At 35.8% G+C, this 14,546-nt stretch overlaps 2 protein-coding genes across 4 annotated transcripts; one reads left to right on the forward strand and one right to left on the reverse strand.

Annotated features, from left to right (window-relative positions):
- The first annotated feature begins 628 nt into the window (after positions 1 to 628).
- LOC146957746 (uncharacterized) lies at positions 629 to 10,139 on the forward strand. 3 transcript variants are annotated; one of them, XM_085738779.1, is made up of 10 exons: positions 629 to 952; positions 2,712 to 2,803; positions 3,878 to 4,008; positions 4,634 to 4,832; positions 5,244 to 5,549; positions 5,628 to 5,714; positions 5,804 to 6,532; positions 6,828 to 7,414; positions 8,013 to 8,863; positions 9,029 to 10,139. In XM_085738779.1, exons 1-10 carry the CDS (start codon positions 691 to 693, stop codon positions 9,682 to 9,684), a joined length of 3,900 nt encoding a protein of 1,299 aa, XP_085594905.1. In that variant the 5' UTR covers positions 629 to 690; the 3' UTR covers positions 9,685 to 10,139. The 3 variants fall into 3 exon arrangements, with proteins under 3 accessions (XP_085594905.1, XP_085594890.1, XP_085594897.1); XM_085738764.1 differs by having other exon boundaries at positions 8,013 to 10,139; XM_085738771.1 differs by having other exon boundaries at positions 2,712 to 2,755; positions 8,013 to 10,139.
- Positions 10,140 to 10,867: 728 nt separating this feature from the next.
- LOC146957747 (uncharacterized) lies at positions 10,868 to 14,069 on the reverse strand. The gene is made up of 4 exons (XM_085738587.1): positions 13,922 to 14,069; positions 13,107 to 13,326; positions 11,926 to 12,164; positions 10,868 to 11,395 (listed from the first exon to the last, which is right to left on the reverse strand). Exons 2-4 carry the CDS (start codon positions 13,252 to 13,254, stop codon positions 11,018 to 11,020), a joined length of 765 nt encoding a protein of 254 aa, XP_085594713.1. The 5' UTR covers positions 13,255 to 13,326; positions 13,922 to 14,069; the 3' UTR covers positions 10,868 to 11,017.
- Between the last annotated feature and the right edge of the window lie 477 nt (positions 14,070 to 14,546).

A 14,546-nucleotide genomic window follows, 5' to 3' on the forward strand; every position in this document is an offset into this window, starting at 1 on the left:
ACCAATAAAAATATGACACATGTTATTAACTTAAAAAAAAATGTGATTTTAATTAAGGAAATGGAAACATAAATGGTGGTGGGTGGTTTTTGTTGGTTAAAGAAAGTTGAAAAATGAAAGAGAAATATTAAAAATAATGAGAAAAAATTATGATATTAATTATTTTTATTATTTTAATGAGATATTTGATTTTAATTGGTTAGGTGTAAGAATAATCTCTTAGGTAAGAGTTCATATAAGAATTTCTCTCTCTATATATATATATATTATATTAATTATTCAATTAACAAAAAAATTGTTTTTTTTTTAAATGTGACCGGATGGAAAGAGTAATAAATTACATTGCCTTCCATTTACACATGAGAGATTAATTCAAAATTATTTTTGTTTGAAAACAAGAATCAAAATGAGTTTTCAATCTTTTTTTATTTGATGGAATAGATAGTGATTTCTCTTGAAAAAAAAAAAAATAGACAGTGATTTCTTTTTTTGACAAATAGATAGTAGTGAGTTTTCTTTCTTGAAATACTTTTAATTTTTCTACACCAATACCCAATATATTTAATTTAATTATTTTTATTACTCTATACTCTGTATTATTTATTATTCGTTCTCTTTCTCTCTCTCTACGATTAAAACCCTAATTTGCCCTGCGTTTGCATTTCTCTCTCTCTCTCTGAACGAGCGGCGATGGCGACGGAAGGGAAGGAGAAGAATCCATACGAAGGTGGAACCGGTGGCAAGTTCCGTAAACGTCCCTTCCGCAGAACTCAAACGACGCCGTACGATCGTCCTCCGGCAGCACTCAGAAACCCTAACAGCAACAACAACGGTTGGATTTCGAAGCTTGTTGATCCCGCTCACAGACTCATCACTCATGGCGCTCACTCTCTCTTCTCCTCTCTCCTCCGCAAGCGTCTTCCTCCTCCCCCTCCTGCTCCTAATTCTTCAGGTTTTCACTTTTTTTTACCCTCTTTTGTTTGAATTCAATTGAATGTTTTGCTTCTAACAATTCGTTAATGTGTTTTTTAATTATACTATTCTAGATTGAAATTTTGTATTAGGAATTAGACAGATTGTATTTTTTGTTGCTGTTAGGGTTTATGATTAGGAAATTGTTCACTTTACGCTACAGTCATTACCATTTTAAATTTACTGCTTATTAATTATTTATTAACTATGAGGCATGACACCGGACACTGATACATCGAGATCGGTAAATTGTTTAAAAATTAGTTAAAAAAATGAACTAATTGAAAGTAATTGCATGTGTCGGTGTCGGGCACTGAACATGTTTTCCATCAGAAGGGTCAGTGCTAAAAAGTTTATTAATGAGTGTTTCGGGAATGCTTAAGGTGGTAGTTTGATTGTTATCATCATCACGGCACTTTCAAACATAATTCAAATTTGTGTCCAAATAGTTGTTTCCGGTGTTTAACTCTTCGATATTAGATGTCTTTCAATTTCTTGCTTTAGGGAAGTAGTATTATATTGTAGATGCATCGAAAACTCTTGGTGGTATTATCGCTATTCTGAAATATTTTATGCAGTTTGTAAGATGTATATTGTACACATACAAATAAACATTAAAAAGTTATTAAAACTACTCAAAATTCATGACAAATACATAATATTCATAAAAAGTCTTGGTGTCTTAGACAGGACTTAAAATCCCTATAATAGCTTAAAAAGATCATAAATGTTCATGAGGTAGATGTTCTGGTGTGTTTTAAGGCAGAAGTGCCTAGAGTCTCAACAAAAAGCCTTAGGTTTAGTTTGATGGATATTTTGGCATTTCAGCTGGTACTCACAGGGGCAATATAATAGCATTGCGATACCTGCTCTGCTTCGCTGCTATAGCACGGTATAGATATCAGCTCCCATTCAATAATGTCATGTTCTATATGCTCCTGGACTGGAAGTTCTAAAGTATATTGTAAACTGAAATAATAGTTTTCCTCAAAATTTTGTCAGCAACAAGACTTTTGGTATGCAATTTTTTTGTTTTCTAAGCTGATAGTAGGACAAAATGTAAATGAAATTAGGGAAGTGGGGTCAAAGTTTAATATTTTTTTTACCTTCAAACGTTTCGTTGTTGAATTTTTTCAACGGGTTTTGTGGTGGAAGCAGAGGAACTGAGCTGTCTGGTTGCAGTGTTTTGTGAGTGTGTCACAATAAGCATTTGGGTGTCCTGGGGCAAGGGCACAAGTGTAACTTGACTACTCTTCTAATCTTTACTGATGTAGTGAGTGAATGCCATCTGTATCTTTTCTGTGGATGTAGGGCTATAGTTTACTGTAGATATAAACATGTTAAATACTATGTTTATTTTTTGAGTAATGATATTTTGACATCCATTTGATGACAACTTTGTTGACAACCTTGTTTTTCTCACTTCTTATTGGTCAAAAACAATGGAGAGAGAAAAAGGAAGAGAGAGGATAACAACATCATGTGAGTATGAGAGAGAAAGTTGTCCAAAAGTTGTCAAAAAGTGGTAAAATATCATTTCTCTTATTTTTTATTCTCACTATTATATGTTTTTCCTTGTTTACAGCAAGTAACTTATTGGCTGTAACTTTTCTATGGTTTTCCAATTTTCACCACTTTAAATGTCATTTTTTGTCATTCTTTTCTATGAAAGTAATCACACGACTCCATAATTTCTTTATTATCATGCACTTCATTGATATGGGGTTTTTATGATGCAGGGTTGGAACAAGAAATGAGACAGGACAATCATCAAGAAGAAGCTGTAGAGATGGAACAAGAAATGAGACAGGACAAACATCAAGAAGAAGCTGTATGTATGCACGCTCTGTATATGTTATAACACCATTTGCATATCTTGAAAGATTATTTTTTGGGGTGTGAAGTGCATGCATTTTATTTAATAATAAGAAATTGTCATTATTATTTTTATATTTCATCATATCTAGTAGTCCTCAGTTTCTTTACAGCTTAATATTGTGCAAAATTTACTACACTGTATGGCTAAATAAAATGCCAAATTTATGCTTTTACTTATAGTTTTTACATTTTATATTCCTATCTGTGTTTATGTTTAGTTGTGGTTGGAATTGATAATTTAAGGGTCAAAATATGCATCTTGTTGAGTCCCATATCGACTGAAGATGTGGCTTAAGTAGTACGCATATGGCTTGGATAATTGTCACATTAAAAAGCCGATTTTGTGTAATTGAGTCAAGAGTTGCACCCAAAACTTAAGATAATATCAGAGTCTATTCTAGATCCGTTGGGCCACTTGGGTCAAGCTCTAGGTTTGTACTCCTGAGCGTGAAGGGTGTGTGGTAAGAGTTCCAAATCGGATCGTGATATGAATTGAATAATGTTTATAAGTGATGGGAATCCCTTACCTTACAAGCCAGCTTTGTGAGGATGAGTTAGTCCCAAACCCAATTTCTAAGATTGCATTGAGAGTCAGATTCGACCTGTGGGTTATAGGCCCACGATCTAGTAGCTTGTTCATGTTGGATTGCAGAATTGGCTTAATTTGGATTGTTGATGGATTAGAGCTCTGTAAAAGTTCATGTAGAATGCTTGTTAATATTGGCTCTTTATTTCTATTGCCATTTTTTTAGCTTAATTCTTCTCTACTTTTATTTTTCCCCGTAGGTGTTGTTGTGGGGTAACCTACATTGTGGATGTAAAAGTTTCCTTAAATGTCTTTTGTTAGTTTCTATTCGTCTAATTGCATGTTTCATGATGGGATTGCACTGCTTTTGAAATCAATCTTTATTTCTATTGGTTGCTATATTATATATTGAGTATTGGAGCTGCAATGTTACCTATTGATTGGTGAAACCGTGTTATTATTGATATCTCACTGTTTTTTCATTTCCCATACGAGAAACAGGTTGCAAAAGAATCTTCTGGCAATCAACAAAGAGCAGTTGGTGAAAGTAATGTTCAAATTGATTGTTCTGACTCGGATCAAGGGGGATTGACTGAACTTGAGAAACTGTTGAAGCATAAGACTTTCACCAGGCATGTTTTGTATCCTGTGGATTAGGAATAATTGTTTTTGGTTTTTAGCGACATGATTCTCTTGAGCATTTGATAATTTTATTTTCAGAAAAGACTTGTAACTTCTAATTCAAATAATTTGATAATTTTATAGTAAAATGTTGGTTCTGTCAGTTGTTCAAATAGCATTCCTGGCTTGATTATGATTTTTCTCCCATATATTACTATATTTTGAGCAGCTTTTTATTTTCTTCCTATTATTTACTGTAGTTTTTGAAGTTTTTATTGCGATGATTCTGATTTTGGTTTACCATTTTAGTCTCCTAGTTTTTGAAATCGTTCTTATATTTATAGTTGCTTTCTGTAATTTGTGCTTTGTGTGCAAGTTCATGAAGTTCATTCTGCTACAAGTTTGATTTCACCTCTTCCTGATGTCCATATCTTTTGAAATCGTTCTTATATTTATAGTTGCTTTCTGTAATTTGTGCTTTGTGTGCAAGTTCATGAAGTTCATTCTGCTACAAGTTTGATTTCACCTCTTCCTGATGTCCATATCAATTTCATTCCATTCTTAGTCTTTGATTTATGGTGTACCTTTTGGGATGTTTTTGGTTGATTGTGTATATGTTTTTGGTCCATACAACAGGTCTGAGATTGATCATTTGACAGCACTTATGCAGTCAAGGACTGTAGATGCAGCTGTTAGGGGAGAAGAGAAGAGGTCAGAAATGGTTCTCTCAGAACCAATATTACCTTCTGGACAAAAGGAAGAATATCCCAAAACACCCACCGTAGAAAATGGGACTGAAAACCATCTTGCATTAACTCAACCTGTTACTTCCAGTGTATGTGAACTTGCCTTAATATTTTATGCTTGAATATGTATTTTGCTAAGAGCTATAATAATAAAAGTTAAAAACATCCCATTACACATTTTAGTTACAAGGATAGTTTCTTAGTGTAACTTATATTATCTCTTTATATTAGTTTCCATATTTCTTAGTTATTAACATGGTTTATTTTCCTATGTAATTGGGACTTGGAGTCTTGTAAAGGGCTAAGTGCTTATTCTTTTTTGTAACAAATTATTACTACCAATCTTATCAACCAATATTCATAATTCAAAGTCTTTATTCTTTTTCTTTTCTCATTATTTGAAACCCTAATTTATTTGTTTGATTCTATTTTGTGGATTTGAAATTACTGATTTCTCCACTCTGAACTATCTCACATGGATTACTTCGTAATGTCCATAGGTTCCTATTGAGGATGTTGCTTCACCTGTAGAGCTTGCAAAAGCTTACATGGGGAGCAGGCAATCCAATGTATCCTCATCAATGCTAGGCGTGCGATATCCTGCTCGTAGGGAAGACACAACTCCTCTAAAAAGTGAAAAATCTCCGTATAAATCCCCTATTATGTCGATTGTGCCAAGGGCTACTACTGGGCACACTGCAATTCATGAAAACGGTTTTGTGACCCCAAGACCTCGTGGCAGATCTGCAATTTATAGTATGGCTCGTACACCGTATACCAGAATTTATCCAACCTCTACTCTCAAGGTCCTTTTCCTGAATTATTTTGTATCATAATGTTCATGTATTGGATCAAATTCCTGATATGGCTCTCTAATTCTACAGGGTGGCGGGCTTGCTGTTCATGGCGAGCCTTCGTCTTCAACCCAGTCTGCAATGGATCATGCCATGTTTACCGGATCTACACAAGGGGTATAAATAACTCTTAGTTATAAGTCCTGTCTTTCAGATAATACAGGTATCTTATTAGCTTTTGTGGTGTTTTCTCCTTATTTTCACAGGGGATAAAGCGTAGAAATTTAGCAATGGATAATAATATAGGATCTGTTGGTCCTATCCGCCGAGTCCGTCAAAAGTCTAATCTTCTATATTCCAAAGGCTCCAGCTCACCTCTTTCTGGCAGTGCTCTATCTGTCTATAGGAACGGATTGGGTATTGAAGCTGCTCAGCAACCCTCATCTTCCTTGCATAAGCCTGTTCTGCTAGATAAAGTTAAGCACAAGTCCGAAGAAAACGTGAGTGGAACTAAGTCCAGTACGAGCTTTCCCCCTTCCTCCTCAAAATCCAGTGAGATGGCTACAAAAATTTTGCAGCAACTTGATAAAATAGCTTCTCCCAGAGAAAAATCATCTGAATCAAGGCTACAAGTTGTGAGTGATAGTTCATCAATGAAGTTATCACCTTCAATGCTACGTGGACAGGCTCTTCGAAGCTTGGAAATGGTAGATGCGTCAAAATTGCCGGACAGTTTACAAGGAAATAATTTGGATGGCACATTTGGAAATTTTACTTCCAGTGCTCAGAATCAGAAGTCAATTTCACATAGAGATAAGGGTGAAAACGGTCCATTGAAACTTGTTGCTTCTTCCAATGAATCGGTTCCTATTGTAACCACTACAGAGACCACAAAGTCAAGCAATCAAGTCTTGTCTAGTGAAAATTCTTTTATGATGAAATCGGTTTCTAACCCTACACAAAAGAAGCGAGCATTCCATATGAGTGCACACGAGGTATGAGATTTTGTACGATATCTATTGAAGTATTTATTTATTTTTTTATATAAATCTTCCGTTTGCAGTTTCATGCAAGTTGTTTTAAATTATTGTAGCGAGAATAAATGATATTTACTAACCATGGCCATTTGATTCCTTCCATTTACTCCTAAATAATTATGAGTGAAGCAATTGACTTTTTTCAGTTTTTTAGATATTTATTTGGTGGTTGTATGTCTTTTATTTTCCTTGATAGTATGGCCCAACCTCAGATCATGATTGTTCTCTTTTCTTTTTGTCTCCTCTATTAAAGAATTCTCTGGACCTGGGTGATAATGCTTTTAGAGCCGTCTCTTTTTCTTCTGCGGAAAAAGAATCAAAAAGCTCCATTGTTATTGCGGACAAAGTTTCTTCTGGTTCTGAAGCCATTGCACATGAAAGTCCCTCAACATCATCTGTGGTATTGCCATCCACAGGGTTTACGATAGATGCTCAAGCTCATGTTAAGACAACTGATGGTGGAGCTAATGTTAAGACATCTGTGGCTACAGTTGCAGTTACAGCACCTACAATAACAACTTTTGGTTCTGACAAGCCTGCATTACCAAATGGGTCAACTGCTAATCCTTCTTTGTTTAATTTTTCTAGTAAGAATATCTCGTCAGCAGAGTTATCAACTTCTGTTGCTTCATCAAAGGAGTTAGCCAAATCAGCTCCAGTATTTGGTTTGGAGAAGGTTGATCCTTCAAAGGAGGCTGGTGGTCCATCAGTAAACTTTGACACCAAGCAAAATGTTTTCAAGGTTCCACCAATCCCATTTACTGCTTCATCATCAGTTGGTGGTGAGTCTACTCCGAAATTTGGTGCTTCTTTTGACTCTCAGCCGGGAGGCTCAATCAGGTTAGTCTATGTTTCTTTAGTAAGCTATTAAAAACCTCGCCGAACACAATTCTCTTCACATCTAGACTGTTTTTTTTTTTTTTGGGTTTGTGTCTGTTCAGCCATTTGTTTTTTACTTTGATTTAGTTTGGGGAAGTAATAACATCTCTTATTACGAGGATGATTTTCCATTTAGTGAACATATTTAGACCCAATTCCCTTAAATGGTTGCGGGGAAAGTTTTGTTGTTACTTTTGGGGGTATAGCTTTCCTTTCATTTTCAAACTTTCTTACATTTCCATTTCATATGTTTAGCTACATATACCTTTACTTGGTTTGAACTTTCAGGATTACAGTTTTTTGCTCGAGCATATTTTCATCAAACTTACCGTCTTCAGTCTTTTATTGGGGCATATATTCATCAAACTTACTGTGTGTTTTATTACCTCAAACTTTTGATAGTGTAGATGTTTGATATTAACAACGTATATGCAATTTGACCATATGATTCACATGTGCCATACGATCAAACTTGAACAGATCTATTTAGATTTAAATAATTATAACAATTATCAAGTGTTGCAATTATTCGTGTACTGAATTTTTGCTTTGTCTGCAGCTTTACTACTGTTGCTGGTTCAACTGGTTCTATGCAAAAAGTTTGTGAATCTGATAGTGGTGATGCTGGGACTGATAAAAATACCGGATTTTCTGTTAGGGCATCGGAACTAGCTGTTTCATCTGCAGCATCAACATCATTGTTGACACCATCAAATAGTATATTCAAATTTGGCCATAGTTCAAATCAAAATAATGGGTCTCTTGGTTCAGGCCCTTCATTTTCTTCTTCCTTTCCATCTCTCATATCAAATAACTTTAGCAACAGTTCAAATCAAAATAATGGGTCCCTTGCTTCAGGCCCTTCATTCTCTTCTTCCGTTCCATCTCTTCTTGTATCAAATAACTTTAGCAACAGTAGCTCGTCCCTTTCTGCAAGTGGTTGCATTAATGCCACTTCTGCTTCCACTGGAATTATCATGTCAACTCCTGCGCTTGCTGCATCAAGTAATAACTGTTCCTCTTCCTCCACCCCAGTGGTGGCAACTTCGTCTTCAACAACTTCCCTTTTCAAATTCGGTTCCTTTCCTGTCACATCAGCAGGTTTATCTGTATCATCTTCTGGCTCAAAACCACTGGAAACTGGGAACAGGCAAGATGCAGGAATCGGTAGTTTTAGCAGCACTGCATTTGGCAGTTCTTCTGCTGCAGTTGGAAGCACAGTGAGTGCCATTTTTGGGTTCAGCTCTTCATCAATGACAGCTGGAGCTAGCCAGTCTCAGAGTTCTTTCGGTGCTGCCAGTGGTTCTCTGTTTGGTTCCCAAGCTTCTCCTTCTGCCGGTGTATTTACAACTTCTACTCAGACCCAGTCAGTTCAATCATCTGCATCATCCCCATTGTTTGGGTCGACTGGTAAGACAGATATTTCTTCTGGGAGTTCTTTGTTTCCTTCTTTAAGTTCTGCCACAAATACATCTTTTTCTTCTGGGAGTTCAATGTTTCCTTCAAGTTCTGCCACTAACGTTTTCAATTCCGGTACAACATTTGGACTCGGCACATCTGCTTCCTCTTCGGCAGTCAACTCTAGTAGTGGCACAGGCTCTAGTTTATTTGGGGCTTCTAGTTGTCAACCCAGCAATTCTCTATTTGGTTCCTCATTTAGTTCATCACCTTTGTCCGGGTTTGGAACGTCCAGTACTACTGTTGCTTCCACCAGTTCACCCATGTTTGCCTCCACGACCAGTGCCTCAGCTCCTCAGTTTTCATTCACTTCAGCTGTAGCCTCCACCTCCACACAGCCTGCTTTTGGAAGCCCTAACCCTGTCTTTGCTTTTGGTTCAGCTCCAGTTAATAATGATCAGATGAGTATGGTGGACAGTATGGCTGAGGACAGTGTTCAAGCGACTCCGCCTGCGAGTCCTATGTTTGGTCAACAGCCTGCCCCGGTTCAATCAAATTTTGTATTTGAAGCATCCACTCATTCAGGAACCAGTCCTTTCCAGTTTGCAAGTCAACAGAACATTGCTTCACAGGTTTCCACTCCTTCAGGAACCAGTCCTTTCCAGTTTGCTAGTCAACAGAACATTCCTCCACAGAACCCTTCTCCATTTCAGGCTTCTGGCAGTCTGGAATTTAATGCAGGAGGAGGAGGGAGTTTCTCGTTAGGCTCAGGTGGTGGTGATAAGTCTGGTCGAAAAATTATTAAAGTCAAACATAGAAACCGTAAGAAGTAAAAGACCATTGTTTATGAAAATGGTTGCTTTCTATCACCTGCTTCAGGCCGCACTTCAGTAGCGCAACAAAAAAATAAGTTCTGAAAAGCAAATGCCTTATAGTGTTGCTCATTTGGCGATGTGGACAAGCGAAGCTATTGCTAATCAGCATATCGAAACTTGTTGGTCATCTTTCACCTTCGATAAGCTGAGGCATAAATGTTCCCAATTTTGTTATTGTATGATATGATAGAACATATGTGCTGTACTTGTAGTGATTCTAGGTCATACAGTTCACGATTTATGATGATAGATAGTACTCTAAGATCGTTGTATTCTCCTCACTTGTAAGTTGTAACATTACCAGAATTAGGGATGAAGTTATAAGCTTAGCTGGTTGTAACATTTACAGTTCCAATGAGCGATCTGCTGAATATTTTCTGCATTATATATTGTATAATGAATTTTTGTTTACAGATTGATGAATTTCTGCATTATATATTGTATAATGAACAATCCCATTGAGCGAATTATGATGATGATCCGGCACTATAATATAATTTTTTTTTGTATGCAAATATTAAAGTTTTGGTTAAACTTCTTAGCACCATTTTATCTCCTTATCTTTTTACACTTTCATTAATTTCCCCCGGCCTCCATTAAGAATATGATTAGGTATTTGTGAAAACCAGAATACAAAATCCTCTTCCACAATGTGGTGGTTTGAACGTACAGCCTTTTGAGTGTAATAGTTTCTTGTTGTTGCTGTTGATACTCAATAATACATCTTACATTTTGTCGCTTAAGATATCTTTGTTCCCACGTCTGCATACCCTAGAATTAATTTTACAATAGTTAAACAGGGTTTGAGTTCAAAAGGAAGCATCTTGTTTTCACCATCTAAATCAATTTAAGCATCAAAACCAATTTTGAATTGAAACCAAATGTATTTGGAACAATTGAAATTCATCGTCCTATTAGCATTGAGACATGATATTGCCAATCAAAATGCGAATCAAACATGCTTTAAAATTCCCAGCTATCATGGTGGGCAAAATCAACACCCAAATTTAGTTGTGACAGATACATCTTACTTTTTCATTATTGCCAATTTTAACTGAGATACCGTGGACAACAAAAAGAAGCAAATATTTATTGTAATTTTAGTTCTTATATGTAACAATCATCTTAAATTTGAGCTGAATTTCTGACTCGAAAAGTGACTCACGAGATTTTTATACTTCATACAACTTATCAGAATTTTCATGGTCTTATGATTGGGCAATTGATGACATACCCGAGTTAATGTATAAGGAACAACTTCATGCTATTTCAATCATTATATTATTTAAATCTAGTTATTTACAGAACTGTTCTTGTAAACACGACCAGGGGGCAATGGAACCCTTTTCTCATTTCTCTGAGTTGTTTGCATCCCATTTGAAGTTGTTGTTAAACACTCTTTTGGATCTCCAACATATTTATTATACTCAGTAACACCATGAAACCTACTACTGCTAGTTACTTCTCTAGCAATGAACGTAGTTGAAGGACATAAATAGCCATTAGCATCTTCCACCTTTATGTCGGGGTAGCGGTTCCTTTTACCATGCTGATCCTGGTTCAATCTTGCCTGTGCTTCCTTACGAAGAAACTCTTCTCTCCGAGTTTCTTGAAGAGCTCTTAGGGAAGATAACTTTTCCTGGAAGTCCGTGTTTATCTCAACTATTCTCTGGAAACAACAATATATATATATATATATTACGTTTGAAATGATTAGATAATCATGGCATGAACAAAGTGATCTAAAAGCTTAAGTTGGAAGTAACAAAGATCAAATTCTAGACCACTTCGTTAAAAAAGGCTCTGATACCATGTCATGAACCAACTAGGGCCTGATTGGATTGACTTATTTGAACCAATCTACTTACATAAGAACTTGTGAGACTGTTTGGGAGAACTTATGGAAACATCTTATGACATGTGCACAATTTGCTTTCAGCTAACTTCCAGAAGCACTTATATAATAAGCGCGACACTTATATAATAAGTGCTTAATTAAGTTGTTTATCCAAACAAGACCCTCATCCAAAAGCTTAAGTAATCTGTTGAAGAGACATGAATTTTTTATATCTGACACTTTAAATTTAAATTTTATACAGATTATTCTCTGTACCGAGAAAAGGCCTAGTTTCTTTGTTGTATGGATTATTTTTCTGTATTGCAAAATATTAGTACATACTAATTCCATCAGTTACTGACCTCATTGTGCCTTGCAAATTCTGCATCCTCTTTATCACTTCGGTCCTTAACTAGTTTCATGATCTCGTCAATAAATCTCTGTTCAAGACCCTCGTAAGTTGGCGTTGGTGGACTTTCGTCATATCCTATTTCCATATCTTCCTCACAAGCTTCATCCATTTCTTGGTTGGCTTGGTTCTGCCGACTGACTTTAATTGATTCATCTGGAATGTAGCGTTGTATCCCGTTATTCCCTTGAGCTGCATAATAGAATTTGTAAGGTAAAATGTAAGGCATCTATTTTCCAAACATAAACTGCTAAAACTATGCCATATTAAATTGCTATAACTATGCCACATTGAAACATAAAAACAAAAACTGAGACGAATCAGAAACACATAGACCGTCAATGAAACTGAGAAATTATCACGTGGAAAATACCAAATATTATGTAGAAGTAGATGGTGAAGAATATCCTGCCAATGTCATAATCCACAGCAGTTATAGTACAACATTTCTAACAATATAACGTGCCGAGCCAAGATAAAAACCTTAAGGCACTTCTAAATAACAATTGAAAAACATTTTTGAATCATGAATATCAATAGCAAGTGCATACCAATGTCTAAATTCAAAGCTATGCCCTCATTACATGACTTTATGATGTCACTTTTAAGCCATTAAGCTATTAGAATATAATAACTGCTCATAATCATGATGCAGTACCATCAAATGACATGCACAACTTCCCTATATTTTAGTGATGAGGTGTTACCATTTAAGGAAACTTCCAGTGTTTCTGCACATTTTAAATAAATTTTGATCTAAATATAATTTTCTGGCGAAAAGCGCACACGGATCATAGAGCATACCTTCATCAAAGAATATCTGGTAAATACATATCACATGAGAATTTTAGCCAAAAAAATTATCACAGGACAAGCTGATAAGTACGTAATATTTTTGCAGCCATTACATAACATTGAGCATATACAATTCATTCATCCAAAGTCTATTACATCCAATATTTACTATACATCGGCTACACATGAACAGATCTTTCAAGCATCAAAAAGTTAAGTAAAACATGGCTGAAAATAATTAAAATGGTAAAAATATTCATTGCCACAAAGTCTGAAAGATTAGACACATTGCAGTATTTAATATAACATGCTTTAGCTAACACAGAGGTCAATACTTGCCTTCATTATATGCAATAGTGGGCAAGCCATATACATATGATCCATATTTATCTCTCGGCAAATGCGTCTCTGTATTTAATGTCTTGTTCGCACCAGAAAACAAGCCTGGCTGGCCTACAAGATGATTTCTAACAGAATTATTTTGCATTCTCGCTACAAACGTTGAATCATACCCTTAGCTCTGCTAAGCATGCTCATTCAAGTCCAGAAACCTAACCACCTGAAAACACATCAGTCAAGTGCAAGAAATATAATGAAGCTTCAAGAAAAAATTGCATCCTTGGAAAGACACAAAAAAAGAAATCATCTAAGACGGGTCGACTGAATTGCCGTCATTGTCACGGCCCACGGATACATAAGTGATTATAAACCCGAATGACAGTGGTGGATAACTCAAAAATAGTGAAAACCAAAATTGCAGATTTTCTTGGTGGTGAATAATTTTAAATAAAGTATCACCATATAGCCAGCACTCAACAATTGAGATTAAAAGTGTGTCTGGTGTCCGACATGTGTCAGTCTTCGACACCAACATATGTGTATTATCACTCTCATTTTCTAAAATTTTACGGTGTCTGCGTGTCAGTGTCGGAATAGCAACAAATAGTTCTCATTCTTTCTCTCTGTGATTGTAGCAACACGCATACATAATTTTCTTACTTATCAAAAAACAGAATGAATCAATGAAAATCAACAAAATCAGAAATTAAAGTATATCAAATTCAAATAAGCGAATTTGGGAATTAATATAGATAATAAAACAAGAACCTCATTAAAATAAAAAAAGTTGAAGTAGAGGCGAAATTGAAGCTTACCTGGGTGGGTGGGTGGGTGGTTGCGAGGGTAGAGGGAGGGAGAGAAACAAGATAAAGGAAAACAAACGTATGCGCGATCTAGTTAGTTAACTATCCAAATTGTGTCGAAATATACTTAATTTTCATGTGTATTATAACCATAATTTATGTTTAAATATATATTAAAAAAATATGATTAAGACTATTTAAAATTGTAATTGATCAGTGAGGCAACGATCTCTTGCAGTGTTTCAGTCTAGTGGTGGAGTCTTTAACGTTAACACTTCAACACTCAAGTCGGTAAGAGAAATGAGGTTAAATATGTCTAAGTGTGTGTAAATGAATGTATCTTGATGATGACACCGAGTCACCCTTGTATAGGCGAGAGCGGCACCAATGGCTTATGTGAAATGCAGCGCCTCATCAGGGAGTCGTTGGAGGCCACATGTACAATGCAGGAAGGGTGAGGGTGTGTTCCATGAAGGTGATCCACACCGGAATTAGCATGCTCCCTCATGACATTGTACTTCATTCATAGGATTTAAGTCTACATGACTTTATGGGATTGTGCATTCTAGCCGGTCCAGAACAACGATCGAGATGATTAATGGGTTACGCAATGTTACGATACTCATACTCATTTTCT

This window comes from Medicago sativa, chromosome 1 (assembly GCF_051527215.1).
Source record: "Medicago sativa cultivar Bolivia chromosome 1, Bolivia_mono, whole genome shotgun sequence".
Lineage (NCBI taxonomy): Eukaryota > Viridiplantae > Streptophyta > Magnoliopsida > Fabales > Fabaceae > Medicago > Medicago sativa.

Excerpts from the sequence above, each read along its gene's own strand:
- LOC146957746 (XM_085738764.1), top strand. The coding sequence starts at position 691 with ATGGCGACGGAAGGGAAGGAGAAGAATCCATACGAAGGTGGAACCGGT. Across the intron at positions 5,715-5,803 it reads TTACCGGATCTACACAAGGG|GGGATAAAGCGTAGAAATTT; the intron begins GTATAAATAACT and ends TTATTTTCACAG. Across the intron at positions 6,533-6,827 it reads TCCATATGAGTGCACACGAG|AATTCTCTGGACCTGGGTGA; the intron begins GTATGAGATTTT and ends CCTCTATTAAAG.
- LOC146957747 (XM_085738587.1), bottom strand. The coding sequence starts at position 13,254 with ATGCAAAATAATTCTGTTAGAAATCATCTTGTAGGCCAGCCAGGCTTG. Across the intron at positions 12,165-13,106 it reads CACTATTGCATATAATGAAG|CTCAAGGGAATAACGGGATA; the intron begins GCAAGTATTGAC and ends TCTATTATGCAG. Across the intron at positions 11,396-11,925 it reads AATTTGCAAGGCACAATGAG|AGAATAGTTGAGATAAACAC; the intron begins GTCAGTAACTGA and ends TGTTGTTTCCAG.